Genomic DNA, 23926 nt, shown 5'->3' with positions numbered 1-23926 from the left:
TTCGCACATCTAAAACTACCAGAGAGCACCCTGAGAGTGCTGCGAGAGGCAAGAATGCCCAGCACACGCAAATGCTATGGGGCAAAATGGAAAAGATTCACTCAATCGTGTCGCAAGAAAAAAACTACACAGAAAACTGACAAGGGAATCTACGGTGCTAAGGTACCTCACGCACCTAATAAAGGCTAAACTAAGCTCATCCTCGCTAAGGGTACACCTGGCAGCGATTGTGGCATACACAAGAGGAGAAACAGGGAGAAGCTTCTTTACATCTCAGGTCGTGAAAAGATTCTTGGAAGGGGCTAAAAGAATAGCGCCACCAAAAAGAATGCCACCACCGGCTTGGGACCTGAATGTAGTACTGACCGAGCTCATGAAAGCACCTTTCGAACCTATCCACAAAGCATCACTGCAAATGCTGACTATGAAAACAGCCTTTCTGGTAGCAATGACATCGCTACGGAGAGTGAGCGAACTGCAGGCTCTAACACTACAGGAACCCTACATTCAGATACAGTGACAGGGTCGTAATGAGAACGGACCCGCACTTCATGCCGAAGGTGGTGTCAAGGTTCCACATGAATCAAAGTATTCAGATCCCTAGCTTCTTCCAAAACCCCACTACAAGCGCTGAGAGAGCACTCCACACTCTAGACGCAAGAAGGGCAGTGATGCACTACATTGAAAGGACGAAAGGACACAGGAAGACAAAACAGTTCTTCGTATCCTTCGCAAACAGTTACATGGGTAAAGCAGTGACAAAAAACACCAAAGCTCGATGGATCGCACAGACTATACAATTCTGCCACAAGCAAGTGGGCCAAGAGCTAACAGGCGGGCACAGGCCCACTCAACCAGGAAGGAAGGAGCAACAATTGCCTTTCTGGCCAACACACCAATTCAGGACATATGCCTGGCGGCAACATGGGCTTCAGTGCACACGTTCACTAAGCACTATTGCGTGGATGTTCAAATGAACAAGGAAGCACAAGTAGGACAAAAGGTGCTTCAACATATTTTCAACAAACAACGCTCATCTTCCATCCAGCCGCCACAAAAGTAACAAAAAACGATACAAAATCTATGCACAGCATAGTGAATCCAGAAAGATTCACGCTGCAAAACAAATAGTTTACCTATCTGTGTAGTTTTGCAGCTTGAAGATCTTTCTGGATTCATTAGCGAACCCACCCACCTCCGCCAGAAAGATGAGGCTTGAAAAGAAGGTGGAAATGCATAGAAAAGGAAAGAAAGTTGAAGCTTGCAAGATACATGAAAAGAATCATGTTAGAAAAAAAAGAGGATTAACATACATAGCCATGGATTCACTACAAGCAGAAAAGACAAAGACAGAAAAAAGAATCCGAAGATGGCGCCCAAGGGTGGTAGCTTCCGCCGGAAGCATGCCGACGTCACCGAAGGTACACCAGAAGGTGTGACATCGACGCCCACCTGGGCTACGAAAAAAAAAAGAGAAAAAAGACTACGATTCCGGACCCAACCACCAGATTGCGGAATATGCACAGCATAGTGAATCCAGATAGATCTTCAAGCTGTAAAACTACAGACAGGTAAGAAACTAGTCGTTCCTGCGCTTCCTCATCGGCACCAATCACTATCAGTACACCGTACTACTGTTTGGACTGAAGTCTGCACCCAGGACTTTTTCGAAATGCATGGCTGCGGTAGCAGCTCACCTGAGAAATAACAAGGTGTTTGTCTACCCGTACCTGGACGATTGGTTGATCAAAGCCTCCACCTTCCAGGAAGCGCAATTGCACTTAAACAGGACGGCCGTCCTGCTGAACTGTCTGGGCTTGCACATAAATCTGTCCAAGTCTGTCCCGATTCAGGTACAGTGCCTGCAGTACTTGGGAGCCTCCATCAATACGTTGTCGGCAAGCGTGTTTCCCTCGGAGGAGAGCCGCTTATCCCTCTTTCGGAAGGCTCAGGCTCTCATAGCTGCTCCATCTACAACAGTGAGGACGGTGTCTTCTCTACTGGTTTCGATAGCCTCTTGGATCTTCCTCACTTGGGTGCCTACACATGAGGCCGCTACAGGACTGTTTGGAGGACCAGTGGGGCCAGAGGAAAGGGTGTTGGGACAAACTGATTCACTTGTCTCTTCACGCCCAACAGTCCCTGAGATGGTAGTGCTCGGCAGAGAATATCCTCAGAGGGGTTCCTTTCCACAAGGATATCTCGACTCGGACTATCGTGACTGATGCGTCTCTCCTGGGCTGGGAGCGCATTCAGACCATCTACAGATCCAGGGAAAGTGGTCTCAGGCGGAGTCCACATTTCACATCAATTTCCTGGAACTCGGAGTTGTTCACTTGGCACTGAAGTCCTTTCTTCGGTTCTTCCTACCCAGCTCCTTGCTTGTACAGACTGACAATACGACCTCTATGTATTACCTCGACAAGCAGGGGGGCTAGAGATCGCGCACACTGTCGCTGGAGGCGCAGGTGATCTGGCACTGGCTGCTAGCCAGAGGATTGACGATAACGGCGACTCATCTGCCCGGTGTACAGAATGTTCAGGCGGACGCCCTCAGCAGGCTGCTGCAAGAAAACCACGAGTGGGTCATAAACGACTAAGTGCTCGAAGACGTCTTCGCCGTGTGGGGGACTCCAGACGTGGATCTGTTCCCCACCGCCGAAAACAGCAAATGCAGAGACTTCGCCTCGAGGTATTACCAACCGGGGACGCTGCGGAACGCGTTATGGATCAACTGGTCGAACAGCTTCCTGTACACTTTTCCACCCATTCCCCTGATTCCGGCGGTGCTCATCCAGCTGGCCCAGTCTCGGGCGCGGATGATCCTCATTGCTCTAGAATGGCCCAGGCAGTGGTGGTTCACGTACCTGCTCCACCGGTCTCTTCAGCCTCACCTACGGCTGCTGTGTCGGTCAGACTTTCTCACGAAGTTCGGGGGGCAGATGGTGCACCCCAATCTCATCTTTGAGTTTGGCGGCTTGGCTCCTGAAATAGTGCAATATGGCCATTTGAATCTCCCTGCAGATTGTATGGACATACTGAAGGAAGCCAAGAGACCTTCCACTAGGACTTGTTATGCGTACAAGTGGAAGAGATTTTGCATCTGGTGCAAGTCCAAGAACTATGATCCAACGACATGTAAGGAAGATGTCATTCTTCCGTACCTTTTACATTTGGCGCAGTCTGGCCTTAATTTTCATTCTATTAAGGTTCATCTCGCTGCACTGACTGCCTACAGGAAATGCCCTTCACAGACCTCCTTCCAGATCCCTGTGATCAAGGGATTTTGGAAGGCTTGTAGAAAGTGTTTCCTCCTGTCCGGCTTCCTTCGCCTTCATGGGAATTGAACGTGGTGCTGTCCAGATTGATGAATTAACCTTTTGAACCTATTCATGAGGCTTCGTTGCAGCACCTGTCCTGGTAGGCGGCGTTCCTCGTGGCCATTACATCGGCCCGCAGGGTGAGTGAAATTCAGGCACTGTGTTGCCAAGAACCTTATACTGTATTTCATGCTGCTAAGGTTATTATGCGTACTCACTCTGAATTTCTTCCTAAGGTTATTTCTGATTTCCATGTTAACCAGATCATAACTTTACCTACGGTTTTCAGAATCCTTCCTCTTCAGCGGTAAGGTCTCTTCATTCCCTGAATGTCAGGAGGGTGTTGAAATTTTATCTGGATAAAACCAAGGATATTCGTAGGTCAGACCAATTGTATATCAACTATGAATCGGTCAGGACAGGTCTTGCTACTTCGAAACAGTCTATTTCGAGGTGGATTTTGTCCTGTATACAGTTGTTATCCAAAGGCTAATAAGACCTTAGGGGGTAAACCTAAGGCTCATTCCACCAGGGGCAAATCTGCCACGACTGCTTTGTTACGTACTGTTCCCATTGCAGAAATCTGCACGGCGGCCACTTAGAAGTTGGTCCATACCTTTGCTAAGCATTACTGTCCGGACACTGATTCCAGGGCAGACACTCAGGTTGGGCATGCTTCGCTGCGAAATCTGTTCGCACTGTAGTGGTGTGGTACTCATTTTTCTCTCCACCGCCGCTTTGGTGTGGGGATGGGCTTGCCATTCTATTCACTAGATTAGGACTATACACAGAGATCCCCTACTACAGAAGGAGTTGTTTCTGTCCTGTAACTCCAGTTCTGTAGTAGGGGTATCTCTGTTATAGTCATAAGCGCCCGCCCTCCTCCCCGGTGGAGACAGATGTTTATGTTCGGAATGCTACAGGTCTGGCGTTATACGCCTTCAAAAAGAACTGAAAGTGAATGGGACCTGCTGGGCATTCTGGGATACTGCGAAAGTTCTGGAAAGTTTCCTTAAAGGCACGGTATCCCTTTTTGAGCCACATAATGGTAGCCTATGGGGCTTGTCTTTCCTTCCCTTCCTCTCTATCATTCCAGAGGTTTTGCTGTTTTTCTCTATGGAGAACTTGGCAGGCTGTGCTGTGTGTGATTTTGGTGGAATGTCTAGTTGAAGTACTGGACAGTGTAGCCTGTGGATATAGGCTGCATTATGTCTTCAGATTCTCTCTTAAGTGTCTGTGCAGGACTGCATTGTTAGACAGCTTAGGAGATTATTTTTGATAGCTCCGGGGTCCACGCTCATGAGCGGGACTATTCACTAGATTATGACTATAACATAGATACCCCTACTACAGAACTGGAGTTACAGGACAAACTACTTCTTCCATCTGCACACAGCCTGCAATGGCAGCCTTGCATGTACTTGGTGAGGGGTTCCTTTTTTGTACCTTTGGCCTTAAATACCAAGGGTACTATTTACTAGGGACTTACAGAGGGTGCTAAAGGTTTTGCCTATTGCTTTAAATTGATTTTAGGGAATGAACACTGGTACTGTGAAGCTCTTCATTGAAAGTTGCAGGTAAAGTGTTAATGTGTGTACACTGTTACAAGAACCCAGCTCCCTACAGTGACTGTGTCAAAACGGGTACTTTACAACGATCTCCCCTCCCAAATTTGTGGACTGATGCTGCTGTATTTTGACTCTGTAGTGCACTGGGCCCTGCTGTCCAGCCCCAGTGCATATACACTGACCCCCAAAGTACATGTTCAATTGGCTCATTTAACTTGCCTATAAGTCCCTAGTAAATGATAGAGATACCCAAGGCTAGCACGTTAAATGTCACTAGTGGACTCCAGCACTTGAATGTGCCACCACTGCAGTGCCAATGTGACAATGTAAAAATGAGACTGCCATTTAAGTTTGGTAGCTTTAAAACTGCCAGCTTGATATGGCATTAATAAACCCTTTTGCCACAAATTAATAAACCATTACTGTAGCAAGGCCAGTGGTCCTATTTACTAACGTGGACCTTCACTAGCCACTGTCCTAAGTTTTAACTTCCAGTTGAGACCTTTAAAGATATTATTTCAGTGTCAAATTATTTGTTACATTAACCTCGACTCACTGCGAAGATTGAATTTAAGGTAACGTTTTATAAAAAGGTGACCTTAGAAAGTCACCACTTTGTCTAAACACCCGGTAGCCTTTATTGTCTGTCTGCACTCTAGATACGGTGCTGCCTGCCTGCTAGGAAGTGTGAAGCGCTCCCTTTAACGGGTACCAAAGAATTGCTGGTGGAAAGAGGTGTGCCCTCCCCCAGCAGGATGACTAAAGGGCCGTGTCCACCAAGGTCTTCCCTTTAAAAAGGCTATTTACCTAATATCTTGGCGTACTTTTTGACCAAACGGGTCGATGGAACGATGCAATTTAAACTAGGAGACTAATGTTTTGTAAATCTATATGGCTCCAAAAACTTTTAGCCGAAGGATGGGAAAAAACCAATAGGGGCGTTTTTAACTGTTTATAGAGCTACTTATGTGGCAGTTACCACATATGGAGCGGGTTTATGGGGGCACATAAATGTGAAACCACTACAGGTGGTTGAGAACACCTTTCTGAAATTCCTCCTAGCGGTTCCCGATAGTATATCAACATATGTCTGCCATGCAGAATTAGGGGAACCTTATTTAGAGGACATTATCAGGGTTGCTCCAATCCTTTTGTGGCACAGGGTCTGGACAACTGAGGAATGTGCCCTTGATAGCTCTATTTTAAGGGACGTAATTAATCTGGATATCGCTGGTAAGGTGGGGTGGCTAAGATATGTGATGACATTTCTTACGAACATAGGCCACTGGGAATATTATGAGGACCCCTTAAGTATGAGTAACGTCTCAAGGAAAATCTTTTAAGGGTATATGTAGGAGGTATTTGGGCGATCCAAGAACCAACACAGAAATATTTTTAAAAAACTGTGATCGCACACCAACTAATAGTGACCTCAGATTATATACAACCTTATATTAGCTTGAAAATGAGTGACTTTGAGAGGTTCTTACTGACGCGTTTCAGATTAAATCTGTTTAGATCCCTTAGCTTCCCTGTTACGAATACTTGGTCCAAACAACTTACTAAGTGCCCTTGCAATGATTTGTCCAAGCAGTCAGACATTCACCTACTTTTTTTCCCTGTAGATTTTACACAAACCCCAGGAGGAGATGGATTGTGCCCTTACTGAAGATTATGGAATGTAATAAATGTTGCCCTGCCTTTTTAGAATTGCAAAGATTAGATAATGTTTTAACTGTCGCATCTTTATCTGTATATTTTCAATTTGTTTTTAGATTTCGTAAAACGATTGTCTAAATGAATGAAACCAAGACTTTCATACTTTTTCATCTCTGTATTTTGAACTGTGCTTTTTAAGGTAAACTTCCAGAAATTGATTACTTGCACTTTTATGGTTCTTTTTATGTGATAACCAAATAAAGTTTATACTTGACTTGACCTAATAAAAGCAAACAATCACACCTTCACCTTCCCACTCCTTTGTATAGGCTGACAGGTTGGCATCTCCTAAGAGGGAAACCCCATTGCAGAACCGATTTTTCCAGAGTTGATGCATTAAGTTGGGTACACGTCCTAGGGGTGTGATCAGCATCCTCACAAGGGAAGAAGGCTTGCACCATCTTGGATTTGAGTAGAGGTGGCTATCCTGCAATGGTTTTATGGCCAAGCCCCCAGGAAGTAATGTAACGTGGGAAGGCTTCCCTCGTGGAAACTGTTACCTCATTGGCCTCCCTAATATACAACAAGAAGGCATACCTGGCACCCTAAACCCAGTCCTCAGATCATTACTGGACTGGAAACAAGAAAGACTGCCCTGCTGCTCACTTAAGCCAGCATCAGGATGTGCGCCAGTGATTGCACTCCTTGCACTGCACCGAGGGACTTTGAAAGAGGACTGTGCCTGCTTTGCCCAACTGCAGAAAAGAGCTCCATTGGTGCCAAGAGAAGTGACTCCAAGGGCTAGTTGGTTAGTCCCCCTGCTTAGCACCATGGATTCATAAGTTGAAGAAGTATTCAGTCTCGATGGCCCAGCTTCCCTGGAATGCCTTCCCGCTGCTGGATGATGAATTGCCTGTTGCAAGATAGTCCTGACCTACCTGAGGTGTCCCCATGCCTGGGGCTGACATCGAAAAGGGCTCTACTGACCCATGAAGAAAGCAAACCTAACTGCATGCAACCACTGAAGAAAGCTGGAATCGAGACCTGTTGAAGAGAGGCAACTGGACCTGCACTGCTTTCTCCTCCTACCTCAACCCTCCCCATACATTTCCACTCCTCCCCCACGCACAGTATGAGACCGATTTGAGGCCAGAGACGACCCCCAACACTTTTGAATTCCAGGGTGGCTCCAGAAGCACACTCCACATTTTTCCTGCATCCACATCATCAGGACGACTACTTGACTGGATCGTGGTAAAATTAGTAAAGTGCTCTGAGGACCCCAATTTTTCTCAAAGCGATGAGTAACTGTCCCCCAGGACCTGAGTGGTTCCAGTGAATAACTCCCAACCTTTTGTGGCTAATCCATGAGTTTTAACAGGTGTTTTAACCGACTGGATACAAACAACTTGCAACAATTTATTGCACCTAAAGTCTCAGTTAAAATTTATCTTAATAATCATATCCCCGTTTCCCCAGATTGTCATTTTTTTGACCATTTAAAGCTAAAAATGCCTCCATATTTTTATACATTGTTTTAATTTTTGTGTTTCTTAGTTAACTGGTTTGGTACTTCGAAATGCTTTTCATTTGTCCCTTGATTAAACATGACTGCTATGTGCCACAGCTGCCCTGGGCTGAGCTAAAGGTTTGATTAAAGAAAACTAACTTAACCTGATCAAGAATGCATCATTAATACATGTTGTGGTCTCACAAGCACACCAGATCATAATCCACTTTTGTATAATCATATTGATTTATTTTTTTTACGGCGTATTCTCTTGTGCTTTAAACATAAGATGGCATGGGTGCGATTATACAGAGTAAAGAGATTTTGGTTTTGCAGGTGTTTTGCTGCTCACTACTGTGCTGCGGTCTTGTATTGAAGGCTGATTTTGCAGTAAAAGCGGTATAGGTAATGGCTTAGCTGACAATGTTCCGTCAGTTTGGAAACACATGATAAAAATATTACTTGTTCAACCTTGATCAGTTTGATAGTAATGAACATTACAATGAAGTTAACTATTTATTTCTCTCTAGAGGTGCCAGGGGGCGACATCCGCCTCCTCCGCAGTCTTGGGCTGCCGAAGGTGTAGAACGCCCCTCCATCGTTAAAGCTAATGAATTGAAGGAGCTGGATAACTTGGATACAGAAGCTGACGAAGGCTGGGCTGGTAAAGCAGAAATGTGTTTTCTTTAACCGCTTATCCATTAAAACTGCATATGCCAGATTCTGGTGCACAAAATGGATTTAGAAATGTAGGTTGTTATATTTGCCTTAATATTTTCCTACGTTTTAGGCATTTCTGATCAATGCTGATGCTTCTTTGTTAAAGTGCTCTTTTTATTGCAGTATACCTATTTTTTCATTAGAGGGGGAAAATGTTGAAGAAAAGGGAAAAGCAAAATTCTATTCAGCTTAAATCTTTTCTGGATTCACATGCTGTGCTTTATTGCACCATTTAGTGGCTTTGTCGGAAGCTTGCTCTGTATATAGTATAGCAGTAGGTGGTTATACTGTGCAGATTCAAGAGTTTCCCCAGAAGTGTACAAGGCTCAATGTAAAGCAAGTGCTCTTAGTGGTAGTGGGGGCGAGAAGCCACAGGCCTAACAGAGGAGTTTAAGACATTATTTGCACACACGTTGACCAATAACTGACACACAACTCAAAAAGGAGACCCACACCAATTTTAGAAAAATAAGCTTTTTTCAAGTTTTATTTTAAGACGAAGATCTTTGCAAAAAGGTAAGTACATTTTTCAGGAAAAATACTTTTGTTTTTTAAGTCGATACTTAATGACATTTTCAAACAGTTCAATGATTTCCTATTGAGGAAAACACCAATACGGTTTCAAGGGTAAGTACCCAACTTACAGTTCCAGTCTTCAGGGTTTAACATCAGTGGGCAATGTTCGGGTGAGCAGAGAGTCTGCACCACCAACGGCAGAGGTCCAATTCAGAGCTGGACCTGATGCGTTTCAATGCAGACTGGGGGTGGTTGAAGTCATGCTGCTTGCAGGTAAGTAGATCGGTTGCAAGGGCCAAGCTTTGAGGTTTGGAGCAAGCTCGGGGGGGCACAAAGCAGCACCAGTCGTACACCACCAGCGGCACAGCAGTGACCAGGTGCAGGGTGCAAATAGTGTCAGACGCCTAATGCTTTTCAATTGGGAAATTCAAAAGGACAGACACAGGCTTTAGGCGTTGCACTGGAAGCTGCCCGGAGGAAACCAGTAACAGCAGAGATAAGTTGAGGTTTTGAGGGTTGCTCTTGCACTGTTGGTTCAGCTCAACAAGGCTTTCTGGTGCAGGGGTTCCTTTGACGTCTGATTCTTCTCATGGGAGCCGGTAGTGGGGAATCTCTGGATTTAGTTTGCAGGCATAGTTGTGGAGTCCAGGAGCGGTCAGCAAACGCTACTTACTTTTCAATCTGTATATGGCCCCCATGGCTACTGTGGCTGAAGAGAACCAGTCAACAATAATATCGTACGCTGAAGACACACAACTGTTCACCTGTAGGAAGGGAGAGGAGTTCAATGGAGAGAAGATCAACAAGTGCCTGAAAGAGTTTTGCCTGGTTTCAACATAATCACTTGAAATGTAACAGACAAATCCGAAATTATTTCCTTCGCCTCCCCCATGTTGGATGCCTGGAAACAATGGTGGCCCCAAGACATGTCCACTCCCCAGGCTGCAGTCAGGACTGTAAAGAATGTAGGAATAAAAATGGACGATGCCCTCTCTATGGTAGCTCATGTTCAGCTGGCAGTCGCGACCTGTTTCGGTATACTGAAGATGCTTCGGAGGTTTTTATTTTTACTACAGACCTCTCATAGGAAAATAGTAATTCAGGCCCTTATCTTCAGATTGAACTATGCCAATGTCCTCTCTGGACCTCCCGGAATATCTACTCAATAGACTGCAGGTAGTGCAGAACGCTGCAGCCAGGGCTGTGTTGTGTCTTCGACCCAGAGAGCAGACCTCTTACCATCTCAGGAGTCTGCATTGGCTACCTGGCCGCAGTACAATTCATTTCAAGGCTCTGGTCCTGGCTTTCCAGGCTCTACATGGTACGGGAGCAAAGTACATCTGTAGAAGAGTCTCTTTTTACATACCTGGCAGATCTTAGATCTGCGCAACAATACCTTATGGTCACCCCTAAGTACCTTAGAGCCCGCAAAGGCGGTCGCTCTTTCCAAGTGCAAGTGGCTGGACTTTGGAATAGGCTGCCCCCTCCACTCAAAGTCACTAATCTGCTCGCCTTCAGGAAACAACTGATAACCTGGCTGTTCCAACAAACATTATAATCAGTCTCTTCTTCTTTGGGTTTCCTTTTCTCTCTAGTCTTTCTCCTCTTGCATATGGTCTTTTTTTGTCTTAGCGCCGGGATACTCTTTTGAGTAGCTGTGCGCTCTATAAATCCATTTTAAAGGAACATAGCATGAAGTGTGCATTCTCTGCCTCACTGGGTCTCTCTCCTGTCTCCTGTCAACACTACAGCAAACAATCTAGAAGAACCATCAAAGTCTGGGAGAAAATCTGTCTTTATGGCCTCTCAGAAAGAGGTATGTCTCCTGTAAGGAGAAAGAAGAGAACGTGTTAGACGAGGAGCAAGGTCCTGATATGTTCTCCTTTGGCGTCTGGCTCGACGTCAGCGGAGTCGTCGTCGAGGACCAAGTCGCCATTGGAGTTAAAAAGGCCTTGTGTAGAGACAAGATCCTCCACCGTTGACGCTTCAGCGATCGACGTTGAGACAGACATCGACATCAAAACGTAATCGACCATATCGAAGCACAAGTTGTCGGATTTTCACTAGTCTACGTAAAGACAGAAGCTTCAGTCGACGTCAGCAAGACACTAGACATTGAGGCAGGGGTATCCGTCCATTTCACAGCAGACGCCGAGGCAAAGTACTCTGTCGAAGGAAAGGCGTTTGACGTCAAGGCAGAACCCTCCATCGAAGAAAAGATCAACGTTGAAGCAGGAGTCTGTCAAAAAGGATGCGCCGCTCAGCATTGAGGCAGAGTCCTCCGTCTAAGTGAAGGAGAGCGATGTCGAGACACGGGTCTCCGTTTAGGCAGTCGGCGACTAGGCGCATGTCTCCGCCTGGAACGTGAAGATAGACGTCGAGACAAAGATCTCCGTCCCGGACGACGTCTGGGCAGAGGTCTCAGTCGGTGTCGGTCCCTGTAAGCTTCTCTTTGTCTCCATAGACGTTGAGAGCAGGCACCCATCGTTCCATCGCCAGGTCCAGTTCTCCAGAGGTGGTTATTTCTTCCTCAAGTAGCCAGGACTATCCCTCCGGACATCAACGTTCAATAGAAAAGGCTCATCAGGAAGGAAGGAAATCTCCCTCCACACCTCTCTCCTGTTATAGAGAGGACTCCATCCATTCACCTCTCTCCCAGATAGATGCGACCACTACACCACTGGGCTGAGCCTACGCAGTCAGTGGACACTAGTGGGGTCTGAGTCCTGAGCACAGGTCCCCTCTGGCTCGCCTAGCACAAGATGCAGATCTTTCTCCGCCAAGAGGTAGAGCTCACACTAGCTCTCCTGCACCACCTTCCAGGAGGAGATCAAGATCACGCAGCGGAAGGAGGCGTAGCTCTCATATGCCTTCCACCTCCTCAACATACTCCTCAACATACTCCTCAAAGACTACTCGCCCACCCTTACCGACAGTTCACTGTTGAGGATCTCTCCGGTGGACGATGTGAGCACATTGCAGGACGTGCTTTCTAGGGGGGCTTGCAAGCTAAACATTCCTATGCCAATTCAGCAGAGTACTACTTCAGTAACTTTAGAAACCTTAAAACCAAAAGACGTCTTCTCAACTTACTTCCATGGTACCGGGGCATCTTAAGCCAGGCTATTGACTTCTTCCTTTCGCCGGCCACTCAAAACTGCACCGGCGTGAATTCTAAAGAATTATTGTACACCGGAGGGGATCCCTCCTTTCCGAAGTCCGATCCACCACGGAATCTGTGATGGTGGCTGTGGCTAGAGGCACAGACCCTTTGGCACTGGCTTCTGGCGAGAAATCTATCCATCACAGCAGTTCTCCTGCCGGGAGAGCAGAATTCTCAAGCGGATGACCCCAGCCGCCACTTTAAGGAATATCAGGACTGTGTTCTCAACGACGAAGTGGTTGATTACATAAGCATAGATCTGTTTGTGGATGACAAACACAAAATGCCGAGACTTTGCCTCCAGGTACTACCGACCAGGATCGACTGGGAATGCCCTTTTGATCAACTGTTCGGGGGCATTTGTGTACGCCTTTCCACCCCTTCCTCTCACCCCGAAGGTGGTGACCAAGCTATCACACTCGGACACCACAATGATACTGATTGCTCAGGACTGGCCGAGGCAGTGGTGGTACCTGGAACTTCTGCATCTGTCAGTATGTCCACACAAGCGGCTGCCGTGCAGACCGGACCTACTGTCCAAGATGGGATTCATTACTCCAACCTTCCATCACTGAACTTGGCAGCATGGCTCCTGAGGTCCTCCAGTATGGGCATTTAGGTCTTCCACAGGACCGCATGACCATATTGAAAGAGGCAAGTAGACCTTCTACAAGACACTCTTATGCTTGCAAATGGAAACGTTTTTACATGTGGTGTGTGCAAAATAAGTGAAGTCCCACCAAGGGGCAGGAAGATGTAGTTTTGCCCTATTTGCGGTTTAAAATTCTCGTCCATTAAGGTGCACCTGGCTGCCATTACAGCGTACAAGCGTTCTCCTCAACCCTCGTTCTTCTAGTTACAGGCGGTGAAGGATTTCCTGCAGGGTCTTAAGAAGGTATACCCTCCGGTCCGATCTCCTTCACCTCCTTGGGAGCTGAATTTGGTACTGTCAAAATTGATGGGTCCACCGTTTGAGCCTATCCACAAAGCAACCTCACAACACCTTACGTGGAAGGTAGTTTTCTTGGTGGCTATCACCTCAGCTCGTAGGGCGAGTGAGAAACCGGCCCTCTGTTCAAAAGAGCCCTACTTGGTCTTCAATCTCAATAGGGTAGTCCTCAGAACACATCCTTGCTTCCGAAGGTGGTGTCCGATTTTCATGTAAATCAACCCATTTCTCTTCCGACCTTTTTCCCCAATCCCTCCACTCCATCTAAGAGGGCTCTACGTTCATTAGACCTTAAAAGGGTTTTGAAGTTTTATCTTGACAGGTCGAAGCCATTGAGAAAGTCTGATCACCTAATTTTTTAATAATGGTTCGATCAGAACAGGTTTTCCAGTTTCCAAGTGGTTATATCCAAATCGATAGTCTCATGCATCAAATCGGCTTACCAGTTAGCACAGAAGCCTCTTATCACCTCCCAAAGCTCATTCCACGACTGCTTTTCTCAATAATGTACCGCTCTGAGATCTGTAAAGCAGCCACTTGGAGATCAGTGCATACATTTACACGACACTACTGTCTTGACTCAGATAATAGAGCAGAACCTCAAGTAGGTCAAGCCTCCTTAAGGAATCTGTTCAACAGCTGAATTTTCGTTTGTTGTTAATTGGGTCACTTTGTTTCTCATTTGCCTGCAGGTGGAGGATTGGGCTTGCTATTCTATTCAGTGCTCATGACTATTGATGAGGATCCCCTGGAAGAGAAGGATAAGTTACTTACCTGTAATCCTAGTTCTCTTCCAGGGGTATCCTCATCAGTCATAAGCAACCCACCCGCCTCCCCAGGCAAATGAGATTATTTCATTGTTAAATATTATCTTGGTGCCCTGATCTTCAGTTATGCAAAGAGCAACTGACCTAACTGTTACCCCTGAGGCATGATGGGAAGCTAGAGGTCATGGCTGCCTTAAAGGCACGGTGCCAGTTTTTATGGAATATTGCTTTTATTTTCTATGTTGGTTTACAATACAGCCTGTAGGCTAACAATGCCTGCTTTTCTTTTGCAGTTTACGCATGAGGTTTACTCAATAAAAACAGAGTTCAAGTGCTTCTTGCCCTCATGTGTTTTTATACATGTTTTATGTATGTTTTGCAAAAGCAGTTTGTGTTTTATTGTTTAGCCTCATAAATAAGAGCTGTATTGGTATGAGAAAAAATTGTTTTTGTGTGTGTATATATGTATGTGTGTGTATATGTGTATGTGTATATGTGTATATATATATATGCATATGTGTATATATATATATGCATATGTGTATATATATATATGCATATGTGTATATATATATATGCATGTGTATATATATATATGCATATGTGTATATATATATATGCATATGTGTATATATATATATGCATATGTGTATATATATATGCATATGTGTATATATATATATGCATATGTGTGTATATGTATATGTTTTTCATATATAATTTTTATTTCCGTGGTCCTCACACATGGGCTAGAATATTCAGTGCTTATGTCTTTGAGGATACCCCTGGAAGAGAACTAGAATTACAGGTAAGTAACTTATCCTTTTGCAGCGTGAATCTTTCTGGATTCACTATGCTGTGCATTATTCCGCGATCTGGTGGTTGGGTCCGGATTCGTAGTCTTTTTTCTTTTTTTTTTTTTTTGTAGCCCAGGTGGGCGTCTACGTCCCACCATTTGGTGCACCTTTGTGACGTCGGCACGCTTCCTGCGGAAGCTCCCACCCTTGGGCGCCATCTTCAGATTCTTTTTTCCGCCGTTTGGTCTGGATCGTCGCATGAAGCTCCGGAGAAGTTTCAGGAGAAAAGAAGGAAATACACCAAGTTTTTGAGGAAAAAGGACCGAGGGAAGTCGGAGAAGACCTCCTAGAGCCAGAACGAAGGAAGAGGAAAAAACCTCGTGGTACTCGACGGCCAAGGAGAAAGCGCGCGCAGGGGGCCCCCTGAGCGAGCACATGGACAACACCCCATTCAAGTTCTGCCGTAATTGCCACCACAAGTACGCGCAGAAGGACCAGCATCCGGTCTGCAACCTCTGCCTGCCGATCGGCCACTCCAGCGAGGATTGCAACGCCTGTTCAAGACTCAGAGTTCGAGAGAGACAGAGGGTGGCCCACCACACGATGCAAGGGAAAGGGACCACGCCGAGCCTCTACCAGCTGGGTGCCTCCTCGGACAAAGAGAACATCGCCGAGGGACCAGATGACTTCACGGTCGTAGAGACCGATGTGAGACCTTCAAAAAAGGTAGGAGAGTCTACCACCCCGAAAACCCAGACAGGGCCGAGAAAGCCTGAGGGAGAACCCCGAAAAGCAGAGGCTAAGTCCTCGAAAGGAGCGCCGGCGACGAAAGTTTCGACGTCCGAAGCCGCATCCTCCGAAAGCCCCAGCGGATCCTTCGAAAAGGACTCCCAGATGGCAAAGACCAGCGAAAAGCAAAGGTCGTCTAAGCAGGCCCTCGAGAAGGGACCCTCGAGCGGGAAGACGCTCAGAACGGCCTCGACGTCGAAGGTACCGTCGAAGGGACCTGCCGAAAAGCTCGACGCCGAGCAAGCGGCAGAGATGGAGAAAAAGAGAAGAAGGCTCGAGGCCAAAATGGATAGTATGCTCCAGAGGAAGAGAGCCTACGAGGAAACAATGAAGAACTATACGATTCCCTCGAAGACCTACTCGACTCCCTCGAAGACCACTGCGACCGCCGAAGAGGTAGAGGTGCAGGAGGACTTCGAAGCCGAGGAGCCGCCGAAAACTCCAAACCCCGCAGATAAGGGAGAAGAGGAGGATTTCTACAGCTCGGAAGGAGATTACCTCCGCGAGAGCTACTACTCAGAATCCTCGGCGTCGCTAGAGGAAGAATGGCAGGATCTCGAGGCCGATAACCCGAGGAACCTGTGGAGACATACCCTTCGAGGCCTTAGCCGCCAGACGACATCGGGGCTTACTATGAGGTCGTTAAGAAGGCTGCAGCAGTCTACAATGTGAAGTTGGAGGAGGAACAGACAAAAGCTGACTTCCTGCTAGAGACTTTGCTCCCCTCACAGACGAAAAGCAGCTTCCTGCCCATGCAGAAGAGCGTCACGGCCCAAGGGACTGAAGCCTTCAAGGAACCGGCCACATGCAGGTCAGTGACCCCGAGGACGGAGAAGAAATACAAGTTCTCCTCCGAGGACCCCCCTTATATCCAGGGCACCGTGGCAGCTGACTCTATAATCGCGGCAACGACCAGAAGAAGGGCCAACGTGCCAACCACATCTGGGCCACCACCTGATAAGGAAAGCAGGAGGATGGACCTCACTGGAAGGAAAATTGAAAGAAATGCCGCTATGCATTGGAGGATGGCAAACTCCAATGCACTCTTGAATAGACACCAATATCAGCACTGGGATGAGATGAGCCAGTTGCTGAAACACATGCCTGAGGAGTACAGGCAGAGGGCAGCCCACCTCGTGGAGGGGGGAAAGGACATAGCAAACGCATGCCTGAAGACAGCCCTAGATGGGGCAGAAACATCTAGCAGGCTGATGGCCATAGGCATCACTGAGAGAAGGCAAGCCTGGCTCAGAATATCAGGCTTCAAGGCAGAAGTGCAAAATAACATCCTGAACACCCCCTTCAACGGGAAGACGCTGTTCGGGGCATCAGTAGATGACAAACTGGCTCAGCTGAAGAAGGACAATGAGACAGCCAAATCGATGGGAGCCCTACAATTCAGGGGGATGCGGAGAGGCACCCCCACAAGGAGACCAAATGGTAGAGGGGGAAACCAGCAATCACATTCGCAACAGTCGCACCACCATGGTCAACAGAGTGACAACCAATGGCACCAGGGTCAACAGAGGCAGAATTGGAACTCCCAGAATAGGGGCCAGTCCTTTCGAGGGAGAGGAAACGGACGGGGCCAGAGACGGAGAGGTGGTGATCAACCCCCCCCAAAAGTGACCCCGTGAAGGAGGCGCTCACCCACCCAAAGCCTCAGGGGGGAGAGCACCAACAGCTAAGGGGAGGCTCACACGGACACGGCTCAAGAGAACACACAACACCAGTAGGGGGAAGGTTGAGATTTTTTCTACACGAATGGAGAAAAATAACCACAGACAAGTGGATACTAAACATTATACAGCACGGATACTGCATAGAGTTGGAAAAATATCCACCAAGCAGAAAGCCAAAGAGAAGGGGTCACAAGGGCAAAGAACTGCAGTTGCTCCAAGAGGAAGCTCAAGAACTGCTCCTCAAAGAGGCCATAGAACAAGTCCCGCACAGAGAACGGAACAAGGGGGTTTACTCAAACTACTTCCTAGTACCAAAGGCGGACGAAAGCCTAAGACCCATCTTGGACCTACGCTTCCTGAACACCTACGTAAAAACTCAAAAGTTCAAGATGACTTCCCTGCAAGAGGTCATCCCACAAATAAGGCCCGGGGACTACTTGTCCACGATAGACCTAAAGGACGCATACCTGCACATCCCCATGAACAGGAAACACAAACACATGTTAAGCTTCAAGGTGAACAAAGACCACTACCAGTTCACAACCCTGGCTTTCGGGCTCAAGTCAGCGCCAAGGGTCTTTACCAAATGCCTCGCGGCGGTGGCCGCACACCTACGAAGGGAGGGTATACACGTGTACCCCTACCTGGATGACTGGCTCGTGAAAGCAAGCTCTTACACGAGATGCAAAGCTCACGCAGAACAGGTCACAAGAACGCTCACAAACCTGGGCTTCTCCATCCACTGGAGGAAGTGCTCCATGGACCCAAAACAAGTGAAAATCTTCCTGGGAGCTCTGATCAGCACGGTCGAATGCAGAGTGACACCCAGCGAGAAGAGAACACTCAGCCTGCTGAGGGAGAAACGTCACTACCAGAAGGGGCAAGTTCTGACAGTGAGGACGGTGAGCAAGATCTTGGGGATGATGGCGTCATGCATCCACCTGGTCCCCAATGTTCGGCTAAAGATGAGACCACTACAGGAGTGGCTGCAACAGCAATGGTCACAAGCAGAAGGAAGTTGGGAAGATCTAGTGGTTGTTACGCACAATGTGCAGGAGGAGATGAAATGGTGGACGAAGGAGAATATAACGATGGGGAAGCCTCTTAACGCCACTGGACCCAACTGTGACCATCACCACAGACGCATCCCAGAAAGGATGGGGCGCACATATGAACAGGCTCAGAGTGAGGGGTCTGTGGAACCCAGGAGATGCGGTCAAGCACATCAACTACCTGGAACTGAAAACAGAGTTGCTGGCCCTCAAGGCCTTCCAAAAGCACCTTTACAACAAAAGGGTGATGATACAGACAGACAACACCACAACGATGTTTTACATCAACAAGCAAGGGGTGACTCAGTCATTCCCTCTGTCGAGCTTGGCTCAGGAAATATGGAGGTGGGCGATCCCACTCAGGATAGACCTGCTTGCCATACACCTGCCAGGGAAGGACAATGTGGAAGCGGATTGGCTCAGCAGGCAAGCATCGGTGTCCCACGAATGGGAACTGAAACCAAGAGACAGAGAACTGTTCAGGAGGTGGGGCACACCAACAATAGACCTGTTTGCAACACGCCAGAATGCAAAATGCCAACACTTTGCATCGAGGGAACAGGAACCAATGTCCCATGGGAATGCCCTATGGATAAGCTGGTCAAAGAAATTTGCCTACGCTTTTCCACCGACGCCACTGATCCCCTGAGTCCTGAACAAGTGCAGGTCGAGCAACATGACTCTCATCCTGGTGGCTCCCCAATGGGCGAGGTACTCTCAGATTATGGAGATGTCGCAGGGCAGAGCACACAAGTTCCCAAAAAGAAGAGACCTTCTCTCCATGGAAGGGGGACAAGTTCTACACCCAGAACCAGAAAGCCTCTGCCTGTCAGCGTGGCTCCTGAGGACTTAGAGTTCGCACATCTAAAACTACCAGAGAGCACACTTCGGGTGCTGAGAGAAGCAAGGAGACCCAGCACGCGGAAGTGCTATGGGGAGAAATGGAAGAGTTTCACGCAGTGGTGCCATAGGAAAAACCTGGAGAGAAAACTGACTAGAGAGTCTACAGTACTCAGATACCTCACGCACCTGATCAAAGCCAAACTAAGCTCGTCCTTGCTGAGGGTTCACCTGGCAGCGATTGTGGCATACACAAGAGGAGAAACAGGGAGAAGTTTCTTCACTTCCAGAGTAGTGAAAAGGTTCTTGGAAGGAGCGAAGAGAATAGCGCCACCCAAGAGGATGCCGCCGCCGGCATGGAACTTGAACGTGGTACTGACGGAACTCATGAAGCCACCGTTTGAACCCATCCATAAAGCGTCACTACAAATGCTGACAATGAAGACAGCCTTTCTAGTAGCAATTACATCGCTACGCAGAGTGAGCGAGCTACAAGCTTTGACGCTGCAAGAACCGTACATACAAATACACAGTGACAGGGTCGTGATGAGGACAGACCCGCATTTCATGCCCAAGGTAGTATCTAAATTCCACATGAACCAAAGTATCCAGATTCCTAGCTTCTTCCAGAAGCCCACGTCAAACGCGGAGAGGGCGCTCCACACTCTGGATACAAGGCGGGCAGTAATGCACTATATAGAAAGGACGAAAGAACACAGGAAGACAAAACAATTCTTTGTGTCCTTCGCAAGGAGTCTCCTGGGTAGACCAGTGACTAAGAACACCATAGCAAGATGGATTGCCAAAACAATACAGCTCTGCCACATGCAAGCTGGTGAAGAGCTCACGGAGGGGCCACGAGCCCACTCAACCAGAAAGAAAGGGGCAACGATCGCCTTCCTGGCAAACACGCCCATCCAAGACATATGCCTGGCGGCAACATGGGCTTCAGTGCACACTTTCACTAAACACTATTGCGTAGATGTGCAGATGAACAAGGAAGCACAAGTGGGCCAAAGAGTGCTTCAACATATCTTTAACAACCAACGCTCATCTTCCACCCAGCCGCCATTCGAGTGACAAAACCGCTACGAAATCTATGCACAGCATAGTGAATCCAGAAAGATTCACGCTGCAAAACGAATAGTTTCTTACCTGTCGGTGTAGTTTTGCAGCTTGAAGATCTTTCTGGATTCACTAGCGAACCAACCCACCTCCGCCAGAAAGATGAGGCTGGAGAAGGTGGAAGGACATGGAGCAAGATAGGAACGTTTAACAAAGACATATATACGTGAAGAAGTTTACGTTGAAGGAAAGTTTAATACACATAGCCATGGATTCACCACAAAGGAGAAAAGAAAAAAGAATCCGAAGATGGCGCCCAAGGGTGGGAGCTTCCGCAGGAAGCGTGCCGACGTCACGATAGTGCACCAAATGGTGGAATCCGGACCCAACCACCAGATCGCGGAATAATGCACAGCATAGTGAATCCAGAAAGATCTTCAAGCTGCAAAACTACACCGACAGGTAAGAAACTATTCGTTTCTAGGCCCAGAGAGCGAAGGCTCCCACACAAGGGGTCTAGAAGCCGGTCTTGTGATGGCTGGCTGGTGTTCACCAGTCAGAAACCCACCAGCGTTTGGTTTGGTTTGGTTAGAGGGGACCTCTGAGTGCATGGGATAAAAAAAATCTGACACTGGAATACGTGCAGTTTTTTTATTCTGAGATGTTCGATTTTGTAGACCATATACTCAGTATGGCTTTACTGGACTCTTACAACATCTAAGAATGGCTTTAGATATTCTAGTGACCTGTCTGTTGATGCAGATAGGTCCTCGCATGAGGTGTAGGGCACCCTGCCTAAAGTGTGACTCGCCTAGCCTTCATGCAGTGTTGGGCAGGCTTGGCACACAGGGATATGTGCCATGTCGACTCCACTTTTAACTGTACCACAACACGCAGGCTGCAATGGCAGTGGTGTATGTTCGTGGTGATATGTCTCTGAGGATGGCATAATACATGCTGCTGTCCTCAGAGGCCTTTCCCTGACGCCCATGCCCTAGTTACCGTAGGTACCCCTTAGATGGGACTTACAGGAAGGCCAGAGTTGTGCCAATTGTTGAAATAATGGTTCCGGTTATGGAAAGAACACTGGCTTGGGGAACCAGATTGGCAGGGACCCAGGGCACACTCAAAGTGCATCAGAAATCTGGCAAAAAGTGGGGGGAGAGGGGTTACTGCAACAGAAATCCACTTTCCTACAGTTGCTGAAACCAACTCGTGAAGATCTTGACAGCCAGCAGCAAGATGCAGAGATCAAAGGGAAGAGAAGACTAATCTAGGTCTAAATGGGCAATATCTTTCAAATGCAGAAAGACCTTTATCAAAATGCTAATAAATACAGTACCCCAAAGAAGTCCCCAACTTCGAAAGAACAAAGGAATGAAGACTACGAAATAGAGCCTCCTAAAACCTTTGAGCCTCAAGAAGAAGAAATCTTAGACGAGGTAGGGGGAGAACAGGTTCGACTGAGCTCTGAGGCTTAAGATTACCTGGAAAAAGAATAACAAGAGCTAGAAACTGATTCACCAGAGAAAGGGGTAGACACATACTGTTCAAGACCTTCACCACCTGATGATATTGGTATCTATAACAGAGTAATAAAAAAAGACAGCTTGGCGCTATGGGGTACAACTGGAATAGGAAATGCCACAATCATGCTCTTTGCTTTTAACACTTCTACCAAAACATTCAAGGAGCCTTTTTATTTTTTAGGTCTCGGCTAAGCGCGTTCTCGCCGAGCACCTATTGTTGCTGTCTGCTTTCCAGGAGACAATCCTGGCCGCGCATCGCCTTGGAGGCGATTTCAAACTGCCACGCACACAATTACGAGCGCGCTGTGGCCAGCTGCTGTCTACGCATTCACACACTAGCGCCCATGCACGCAGGCACATACACACAGACACCCCCCCCCGCACACATACACACTTGCACCGAGCCCCCCTCCGGTGCCGTCACACACATACACACACACACGAGCACACACACAAGTACACCGAGCCCCCAGCCCTTTTCAACTTACCGGGCCAATCTCGGGGGACTCCGCTCTCAGCACGCCAGCTTCATTCCCGGGGCTCCCTCTTGGTCAAGGTAGCCCCGCAACACTTGCTTCTGCTGGCGGCCCTGGGGCTCTCCACCGCTCACAGGAGCCCCGGGCCGCGAGACGCTTTCACTTCGCCTGCCTCCTCTTCCGGTCCGGACGCAGCCCCGCCCCCGTCACAGGCAACCTTGCCTGACTTCCGGTAAGGCTTTTTTTTTTGCTTCCGTGGAAGTCAGTGAGTTCTTGTTTGTGAATTGTTAGACTGTTTACCACATGCATTTTATTGTGCCTGTGTAGGCTCTTTAACCATCTACATTTATTGTGCATAGCTTTTAACCTTGCCCGTTGTGATGAAGTGGTAAGAGTTTTAATCATTCGTTTTAGCCCGCTCTAGTAAAGACATTTTGACCACATATGGTTAGGGTCCATAGTTAGTCATTTTCAAGCACACGTATAGTGTATGTGTTAGACTTTTTCAAGAGCACACGTTTGTAGAGCTATGCTTTTCCAAAACGCCTTGAAGGTGGTCTCCGGATGCATTCCTTATTAACTGAACACTCTGGACCCCCCACCCACAACCTTGTCAAGTGTCACTTATCAGGATTTAGTGTAGCACGTCATTTTTCTCTTCTTGATACTGCAACAACGTTTATGTCATGCAATTAAGAGCTTCATAAATCTGGTGATACATTGCCTCTTGATTTGCCAAAAATGTAAATTATCTCCTGCAGTGCGCACTCAGCAGCTACCACTGCATGCTTGCTCTGCCTAGGTTAGGTGACCTGGCTATTTGGAATAGCCAGGGGCATTCCTGATTGTTCATAATCTGTCCTGGCATTTTCACTAATTTTAGCACAGATCCCAGTTTTAGAGAGGGTGGACTGAACACAGAGGGAGGCAAGCTTGTATGCATTCCATTGCAGGATTAGTTACCAGCCTTTTTAGACGTCAATTTAATTAACATAGATTATACTACTGTAGAAGTTTCAATTATGTTATTTCTTTTAGTGTCTTGTATGTGTTCTCAATGCTGGTAGGCACTGTTGTCTGTTGATGTGAAATTGCAGTCCTTATTGCACGTTTGTGAAATTTTTTAGTTTTTCTTTTTCAAAATCTGGACATTCTCTGCCTAGGTTTGATGAGATGTATTGCCCGTGGTTACGGCGCTATGCAGTGGTGCACTGGCTACATCGACAGTCCTTGTGTAGCCCTTCACCGTCCTCCTTATTGGACTGCTGGTGCACATAGTGCACCAACCATAGCATGAACAAGTTATCATGGCTCCTGCTGCTGACTCTTACAGCAAATGGATTTGATGGCACCTCCACCGCTTACTACATGGCTGCCAAGTTTTCACATTCTTAATTTGTGATATTTCTGAGGTTTCAGTTGGCAAATGCGTGACATTCTACCGACATGTGTGACACTTAGAGTAACACTTTCTCATAAGCAATGACCAATATTTGAGTGTTTGTGAATTTTCTGCTACCCTTT

The 23926-nt window shown here is 47.3% G+C and overlaps 2 protein-coding genes across 2 annotated transcripts in view; both read left to right on the top strand.

Moving 5' to 3' along the window:
- The window catches only part of LOC147666283 (protein PRRC2C-like), a 240013-nt gene extending 218135 nt beyond the window's left edge, over positions 1 to 21878 (top strand). Inside the window, exons 8-10 of the mRNA XM_086949160.1 lie at positions 8588 to 8721; positions 9274 to 9293; positions 21705 to 21878. Coding sequence (XP_086805286.1) covers positions 8588 to 8721; positions 9274 to 9293; positions 21705 to 21878 — 328 coding nt within the window. The remainder of the gene's footprint in view (positions 1 to 8587; positions 8722 to 9273; positions 9294 to 21704) is intronic.
- Positions 1 to 23926, top strand: part of LOC147666282 (uncharacterized) — a 63249-nt gene that overhangs the window by 2398 nt on the left and 36925 nt on the right. The gene's annotated exons all lie outside the window — the stretch shown is intronic.

The sequence above is a fragment of the Lissotriton vulgaris genome, unplaced genomic scaffold, assembly GCF_964263255.1.
Source record: "Lissotriton vulgaris unplaced genomic scaffold, aLisVul1.2 SCAFFOLD_1167, whole genome shotgun sequence".
Classification (NCBI taxonomy): domain Eukaryota; kingdom Metazoa; phylum Chordata; class Amphibia; order Caudata; family Salamandridae; genus Lissotriton; species Lissotriton vulgaris.
Note: the sequence above shows the minus strand (reverse complement) of the source record. Positions and strands in the feature narration are given on the sequence as shown.